General features: G+C 40.2%; 1 protein-coding gene across 1 annotated transcript; it reads right to left on the bottom strand.

Moving 5' to 3' along the window:
* Positions 1-2,375: 2,375 nt before the first annotated feature.
* On the bottom strand, positions 2,376-8,289 carry SLC35E2B (solute carrier family 35, member E2B). The gene is made up of 9 exons (XM_009871017.1): positions 8,154-8,289; positions 5,743-6,272; positions 5,070-5,205; positions 4,641-4,768; positions 4,032-4,152; positions 3,657-3,710; positions 3,448-3,520; positions 2,937-3,082; positions 2,376-2,780 (listed from the first exon to the last, which is right to left on the bottom strand). Exons 2-9 carry the CDS (start codon positions 6,065-6,067, stop codon positions 2,534-2,536), a joined length of 1,230 nt encoding a protein of 409 aa, XP_009869319.1. The 5' UTR covers positions 6,068-6,272; positions 8,154-8,289; the 3' UTR covers positions 2,376-2,533.
* Between the last annotated feature and the right edge of the window lie 370 nt (positions 8,290-8,659).

The following is an 8,659-nucleotide window of genomic DNA, read 5'->3' as shown; positions in this document are numbered from 1 at the left end:
CGCAGAGGGGAACGTACATCGGGAGATTCCTAAAACGGGAAATGAGTCGGGGCCGTGGGATCGCAGGTCGTGGGATCGCAGACGGCGTTGGGCTGGAAGGGGCCCTTAAAGGTCACGCGAGAGACCTGGCGCAGTTGTGACAGGGGTGAGGTCACCCAGCCAGCGGTTACACTGGGCAGGCCGTTACACACAGCTGCTTGATTATCCAGCCCTAATTTAGCTGGGAAATAATGTCATTTTAGAAGCACATCAACTGCTGCGCATAGCACCTTAAACACGTCAGTCTGTGCTCTTCAGCCAGGACTTTTGTTACTTCGGGAATTCACGTTTTAAGGGAGATGTGAAGCAAATAACGCACATACCTCAGCTCGCAGAGCTTGTCCTGGTGAGCGTGCGAGTACCAAGGGTGCAGCCGTGAGAAATGCCAGGGAAAGAAACCCGGGAGTGTTTCAGGAGGCTTCCCAGAAGAAGGGGCAGTACAGCTGCCATCACAGACACATTCCTGGGGGATACACTAATTCTTAGAAAATGGCCCTCATTTACCCAACAGGAACAACAGCAAACGAGAATTACTAGTACGACTGGAGGAAGAGAAGGTCTTACAAGTGGACAGTAAAGAGGTTGGTTTGTTTAATAAAGGCCAAGACGACCGCATAGAAAAATACACAAGATCAACACCATGAAAACAAAGCCTCAGTGAAACAGAATCATGGTGCTGCCACAGACCAGGTGGGGCTAAACAAGCCGGTGATAAGCTTAGACAAGTTTAGAAGTTCCAAGTTCCCAAATCCTCCCAGATGTTCGGTTCACAAAAAGTTTTCCCGCCACAGGAAAAAGCTTGCTGGCTTTTAAAATGAAGCTCAAGCAGCTGATGAAAAGGTTTACATGAGAAAGGATCTAGGCAACCAGAAAGCCACTTGATATTTCTGTCTTCCAACAAGAGTAGAAATACAGCGCAAACTGGGCTTTGTTTCCTGCCAAATACAGTAAGGTTTTTTGAAAATGTAACTAAAAAAACCCCAAACCAAACCACCAAAACGCCAAACCAGAAAACCACAGAGCTCCACCCCATAGTCCACAGCTTTTATAAAAGCAATAGGAGTCCAGAGAAACAAAACCACACGGACATCACATATACAATGATGAAAAAACCCGACATTTCCCTTAGGCTCAAATCTTCAGGGCGTGTAGGAATGTAACCTGAATGAAGCGCAAGACAAAACACGCACACACTATTTCAACAGGAGAGAGGCTTCTTCGGAGCGACTCTCCTGGAGCACGTTTTTGCTCTCTGCAGGAAGAGTTCACTAAAGCCAACGGAACACCTCACGCGTGGAAACGTCAGCACGAGCTTAAATTTTGCAGGATGTCCTTCTAAGGACATCTCTCCTATGGACACCTCCTATTAGAAATTATTTTTACCATAAAGATTGCTTTATTCATGCTACTAAATGCCATGCTACAATCTTTCAGAATTTCTTTAAAAAAGAAAACTTCTTAGGAGCAGTAAAAATAAAGATTAGCCTCAGTTTATGGTTAATATTCCTCCCTTTAGTAACCTCTCTTCCATCTGTCACAGATACCTCCCAGGTCCTTTACATAATCAGAAATGCCAGAAATACTTTGCATATAGGTCAGAATTATAACCCTGAGTTTCTAAAAGGCAGTATTTTGTTGCAGTCGTAGAAACAATACCAAAAATTTATTTCCTCATAACAGAAATACACAATAAAAGGCAAGAATTGAAAAATAAAACCCATTTCTTATAGAAATACAGACATCCTGCTTCCTTTATCACCAAAATTTTTCAGTGTTTTTTACCTCTAAGCAACTGCAAACATTTAATTCAACACCCCATCTATACACTGCACGATTAAGTGTGTGTACTTGCATTTCAATATCATCAATACACAACCTGGATGCAATATTCCCATGTTTAATTTTAGTAGAAAAATCACTTTTCATTCCTAGCTTTGCAGTCAGAAAGAGTTGCTCATGGGGCACAGACTCGATTCCATAGTTTGCTTCAACTAAACATATACCAGAATAAATTTGGGGGGGGATTCCTCCTTCCAGCTCCACAACACAAACAAAGGATGGAGGATACAGGTAACGCAGAATAAAACAACGAGGAATTTCAGTTATGCACCGATTGCATTCCACTGCAAGCAGGCAGAATACAGTGATGGGTCCCATGTTCACATTATTTTGATGGGTGAGGGAGAAAGGAATTGTTTTCCCACAGGACACCGAAGTTCCTTCTCTAATACAGGCTTCTACATTACTTGCAGTCAAGACAGGACAATAAAGCCCACGTTTACCACAGTATCCAACACTAAGTCCTGTGTTGGTGTACCAGTTTCCCAGTAAATCAAGGCTTACTGGATTCTTCCCGTCGTTGTCTCTCTGCCTCCAGTCCCAGGCGTGACCTGCCATCAGCAAAAAGGAACCAACCCAGCATCGACAGCTGAAGAGACAACCGCTTTCAGGAAGAACTCTGAGTTACGCTGGGTGGGAAGAATAAACGGCCCTACTAATCGTACGGTTCCAAATCCTTGGAAATGAGTGGCTCGGTATCTTCAGCTGTGCCTTGTGCGGACGGCGGGGCGGCAGCTGCCAGGCTCTGTATGGTCTCTTGCTGATGCTGCTTTGCCTTGTTGTACAGCAGAACTCCAATTGTCACTAGAACGGTCCCCACGGCAGAGAGGCTCGTGATTTTGTTACCAAACACAATAATACTCAGCCAGATGGACAGCGCGTGCTTCACAGTACTGGCAACGCTGGAAAGGAACGTAAAAATTAAGGCCCAGGAAATCATTTCTCATATCCCGCACGCAACCATGGTTCAACAACACCGTTATTGCCCAGCTTTCAAGCACAAATACTGAGCAAGGACAAAACAAAACAAAGTGTTTTTCATATGAAAATAGTTTTACCTGAAAGTCACAGGAGAAATTTTTCCCATCAGGGCATAGGCTGTAACACTTTGTAGATGGAACAAGACTCCGTCTATTAAGAGAAGTATGACAACATCTTGGTTGTAGCTGAAGCTCCTCCCACTTTTCCCAATCACAGGCACATCCTAAACAACAGAAAAAGAGGACTTGAAGAGTTTAGTTCATAAGCAAATCCAAAAGTGACTTTCCACCTATGATTTGTTTTTCAAATCTGAATCTAAAACTTCAAATGCTCTTTGACAAAATTACAATTTGATCTCAAAAATCCTGAGAGAAACTCAGGCATTCTGGGTCACTTGTCAACTCACGTCTGTATTAAATTACTTCTCTGAAAATTTTCTCTTTTTTACCTCTCTCCAATCTCTTGCAAATATACGATTTAAAAACAAGAAGAATGAGAAACCAACTTAAGAATGACCTCAGTTGCACATTTTGCTTACAACTCAAAAACCGCCCCAAACATAAATCCATGGTAGTGAATTCCAGTTACCATGAAAAATATCCAAGCTGGAATAAGCATAACCACTGCAGCAGCACTTGTGTAGAACTGAAGCTCTGGGGCTCTACAAAGAAGAAAAAACTATTATTAAAAAAAAAAAAAAGAAAAAAATGTTGGCGCAATATAATCATAAACACATCGATTCCTCACACATCCCAAATTCCATCTATAATCAGACCTGAAATATTTTGAATACTTACGAAAATCTGTATTTATCTCCACTGAGTAGTTTTTTGGAAAAGACATTTTGCAAACTGGAAAAAAACAAAACAGAACAACACAATTTATCTGTATTTTTGTTAGGACAAATAAATCCATGAGAAAGACAATTGTTTCCCTTGGATGGGCAGATATATTTTCTACACATATGGAGCTACAGAAAGGAGTTTGCTCTATCTCCTTTAGACTAACAGAGATGAACTATTTTTTAACCTGATCAATGCTAGCAGATACAGTAGAGAAACTATCTTCTGTAAAAAATAAATCTTAAATACCAACCACAGGCAACGTTTTCTTCAATCTAATAAACAACGTTCTTTTATTCCACACATGCAGCTCCCGTTATTTCGCCTTACCAGTCCATGATGTTAGTAGACAAAGCTGCCGAGAAGCCGAGGATGTTGAAACTGATTTCAGTGGCCGTGCACAGAGCGAGCCCACCCATCACGGGGATCAGAGAGAGATTAACCAGCAGTCCTGCAAAGGAAAACATTAAGGCTGAGCTTAGTTACCGTCCTTCCAATTACAGGCACTATATAATGTGGTTCTTGAAAGTTTAAATTCCACCTTGACTTCTTTAGTTTAAAGAAAGAGCAACTTATTTGAATGGATTTTAAGGTACGGAGGTTCTGAAGTGAGATCTGGGTCAAGAGAAATTCTGAGCAGGAAGCTGTCCTTATAGGAAGGAACATGCTGAACTTCAGTTATTTAAAGCTGTAATAAGATTTTCTTGACAAAAAATAACTTCAGAGTAACAATGCCCTTATGCAGCTGCATTAAAAGAAATCTTTTTTTACCTTATATATACTCACTGTATTCAAACAGAATGATTTTTCCAGCTGCACTTACTATATTTTGGTGGAATCTCCTCATCCATGGCCAACCAAGTGACAATATTACACATACACACTAAAAAAAAATCAGCAAGAAAATGAAAAATCATATTTCAGCAGTGAAATACTTACCAGTGTATTCTCCTAATATCATCCGAGACATGATAACAGTAAAAATAGGTGCAGAGCTTTTAACGGTTTCTGCAAATGAAACTGCCACATTTTTCAAGCTGACCAGACCCAGGACTACTGTTGCAAACCTGTAACAGAACAACACACGAAATGAAGCAAAAAATAAAATAGTGCTTTAAGAGCTGCTCTTAGACATGTAGCATGAAAAAACACTTGCATTTCTCTAGGTTTATAAACTTGAGCTGCAGCAAGTAGGACAAGCAATAGGAACTAAAAATATAATTCTCCTGTGATTTTTTTGGGAGGGAAAGGTGAACACTTCAGACACTTTCCAACCAAGAATGAAGAGCGCCATGAAAATTCAGCTTCTGCTCAGAAGAATGTAATGAAGCCACCAGATAGAACTCTAGGAAATAGTTAACCATTTACCTCATTAATCCAACAAACAGCATTATCATGATGAAATTGGGTGGGTAAGAGATGCGTGTTTTGTGTTGATACAAGCAGCATGGAACAAACATTTTTATACAGCCAATGAAGGTGGTTGAAAGCATTTGAACAGCACCTAAAGAAAGATGAAAGGAAAAAAAAACTGGATCAGATGATGACGGGAACATGACAAGTCAAGCAACATAAGAAAATTTCTTAGACAAACTTTCTAGCAGTTACACAACACAGCAACTACTGCGTAGTTTTTACAAATTCTCACAAAAGCCCTTTACTTCTACACCTACCAGCAAGGCAGCAGAATAAAACAAAGGTAGCTCTGGACACTATCGACAACTGATTTGAGATTTTTATTTATTCATTTTAAACCCACACTGCCCTTCAACACAGGAACCAGAAAATTACTTTTTTTTCTTTGCGACATTTCATTCTCAGACACTATCTTTCAGCAGCGGAGGAAGGGCAGTGCCAAAAGCCCCTTTAAAGGCAGAGATCACAGCTCACGAGTTCCCAGCCCCAAGATCCACCCCCACATCTCCTAAACTAGTTTTTTTTCACTTCATTGGAACCATTTTCTGCCTCAACCTTACATAGGAGAATCTGGCATCGTCAAACACTTTACTGGAATTAAAGTGTAAAAGAAAGGCAGGGTTACCTAGCATGCTGGGCTCTCCTTCCAGTAATGAAAGAATGTATTTGTTAAGAAAAAGAGTGCAAAAGCTGAAGAAAAACCACAAAGTGAGGTAGATGAGAGCATGAGAATTCCAGATGCCCAAGTCCGACTCAATGACCGTAGTCTCCGTGATAGTTATTTTCAGAACGTTCTCCTCCGGTACGCTGTCGCTTCTAGCAATTACAAATTTTTCACTCCTGTTAGCAAAGAGCGAACTCAACTGAAACAGTGATTTTCCTTTGGGCTTTTCTTCGAGGGGGGGAGGATTAGGTTCCTCCGGTGTGGGAGGACTTGTCACAGTCGACATGCTGGCATTAAGAAATTAATATTTGTCCTTAATGCAAACCAACATTGACTCAACACAGAGCAGCACTCTGACAAAACATAAATATCATGTGATTAGTCTTTCATCTTCCGTGGCCTGAAAAAGCGTACTTGGTCCTCCAAATAACATCTTGCATAAAAAATAAACTTCACATGCTTCTTCATGTGGTCTATTCCATTTTTCCTGCCTAAAAATGAAAAAAAAAACCCAAAGAGAAAGAAGGGAAAAAGCATGTAGCTCTGAACATAATGACATTTTAAATCCCTAATGCAGCAAAAGAACCACATTTCACTTACAGTTTATGAAAGATAAAAATATTTCTGTAGCTTGTCTTTCAGACTGGATTTTGTACTCCTAATACCATGGCACCAAGATTAAGCACTAAGAACTTATCTAGGGGGGATTTTTTTATTCTAAAATAACACACACAGATACACACAAAACACTTAATGTATTTTTAAGCTTTTTCTCCTCTAAAGCATTTCAATTCCAATTAACTCTTCTTCAAGATTCTACTGTTTCTTTGATCTCAGTCTAAGGTTTTCTTCTAACCACTCCACAGAAAAATCTTCACAACCCAGAAAATCTGGACAGGAGCCTGTACCCTTAGCGCTAATGAACCCGTTATCAACTCGAGCCAAGGCAAGCAATCATTAATCAAAGACTGTAAGTTCCAGCAATCATAAAAGCAGTTATCCTGCTAAATACGAGATCTAGGTGAACAAAGTAGGGAAGTATGTCCAAGAGCTTTTTCTATTTAATTATCTGTAAATAATGCAAAATTACTTATTTTGGCACGCAGTACTGTTACAGCTTGCAATTCAGTATTGGTACTTGCAATAATTCTTGATGCCTTTTTAAGAGATCTAACAAAAAAAGGGCACTAAATCATTTGCAACTAGAGCTTCCTCCTTTAGAAATGACAAGAAATGTGGCAGGTTACAGGAGTACGAAGAACACCACACGTACGCTGTGACCTTTATTCTTTTCAAATCACGTAATGGTAGTTAGCATCATAATGCTCACAGATCCAAAGTCTGTATTAAGAAAGAAATTGCACCCGAGCAGCTTATCTCCAATATTAAAACACACTATCGGATTTATCGCTTTCTATTCTGTGGTCTTGTGTTTTATGAGCAAGAGAAAATAGAATGAATCAGATGAGAACGAAATGACAGACTTTTGCTCCTCAAAGAACAAGCAGTAGGGGAAATTACATTTCAAATGCTTTTATCCAGAAGCACATTTGCTGGATAGACCAGATGGTGGACCTTATGCAGTCAAAAAGTAATTTTTGTGGGGGAATATAATCACCGGACATCTTGGAAAAGCTGTCTTCCGAAATGACATTGTAATACTACAGCCCATCAAACAACGGCAGCGCAAGAAATAATCATGGCAAGCAAAAATACCAGAGTTGTGACACAAGCTACTGCACCTGCCCTGATTTTGCTAGTGACTAAATACACTGTTTGCTTCATGCCTTTTTAACATCCAATGTGGCATCTCAACATAAATCATAAAGAGGTACTAAAATATTAAATATGTCGTGTCAGTTCCAATATCCTCGACAGAGGCTGCTTTACGTCGAATTTTTCTGTTCCTCATGCTCTCTATCTTTGCTACTGCAGCCATGCACAGAAGGTTTTCATCCTTATTCCCTCATCCCTTTCCACTTCACCAGGAAATCATGCCAGCAGCACACCAAGGTACAACTGTCACACTCACGTTTAACTGTATACTTGTGTTAACACAGTTTAAGAAAAAACTCTGAAGGAAGAGCTACGTTCTTTAACAGATCTGTCAAGAAATATGGATTCTTGACTCCTCCTCCCTTCTCAGGTCTTAAAAAGAAATACCCCTCTACATTAAAATTTTCAGTTATCACAAGCTTATTAATACTTTTTTTTTCTGCTTGTACCACTCAGCTAAAAACAAAAGCAGTTAAGCACACGGAAACTCCCACCTTCAGCAGCACTGCGGGATCATGCCTGAACCCCTGGATTCCACACCTGGCAGGAAGCAGAAGAGCCAACAAGAACAAAACTATTCCCCCTAAATTACTGACCTGCTACCTTAAATCAACTGGGAAGTCTTCAATGGGCTGAAAGAGTTCTCCAGCTGGAACTAATTCAGTCTTCCTCCCTTCAGACTGACCAGCAGCTGATGTTTACCAACAGATGGAAACGTGGCAGTGGTTGGCACTCAGCTGCCCTTGGAATACGTGCAAACATTCGTCCTTCGAGCTCAAAGCCACAAGCACCACGCAGTGCGTTTTACACCCTTCCCTGTGTCTTTTCCAACTTTTAGCTACGTTGTTGTAAAAGTTGTAATAATGGTGGAAAAAATCTGGAGTATAAGCTTTGAGAGACAAATTCTTACTTACAAGAAGTAGCTAACTCCCCAATTTCTTAAGCTTTAAGACACCGCATTCATCAGACTACCTGCACTCAAACTGCTTTTCCCTTTTGACATGTGTCAAAAATCCTTATAAGGAAGTCTTTCCTTAGAAATGACAAATTATTTAAAGGTAACACATACAGCAACAAGAGACAAAGCAGTCACATGAAAGAC

Source organism: Apaloderma vittatum, unplaced genomic scaffold, assembly GCF_000703405.1.
Source record: "Apaloderma vittatum isolate BGI_N311 unplaced genomic scaffold, ASM70340v1 scaffold25146, whole genome shotgun sequence".
Classification (NCBI taxonomy): domain Eukaryota; kingdom Metazoa; phylum Chordata; class Aves; order Trogoniformes; family Trogonidae; genus Apaloderma; species Apaloderma vittatum.
The sequence above is the reverse complement of the archived record's forward strand: the minus strand, read 5'-3'. Positions and strand labels throughout refer to the sequence as shown.

What these genes read in the sequence shown, in the direction of transcription:
- SLC35E2B (XM_009871017.1), bottom strand. Translation starts at nt 6,067, where the DNA reads ATGTCGACTGTGACAAGTCCTCCCACACCGGAGGAACCTAATCCTCCC. An exon ending in TCTACTAACATCATGGACTG is followed by an intron (nt 3,711 to 4,031) that starts GTAAGGCGAAAT and finishes GTTTTTTTCCAG; the next exon opens with TTTGCAAAATGTCTTTTCCA. An exon ending in CAGCTTGGATATTTTTCATG is followed by an intron (nt 3,083 to 3,447) that starts GTAACTGGAATT and finishes TCTGTTGTTTAG; the next exon opens with GATGTGCCTGTGATTGGGAA.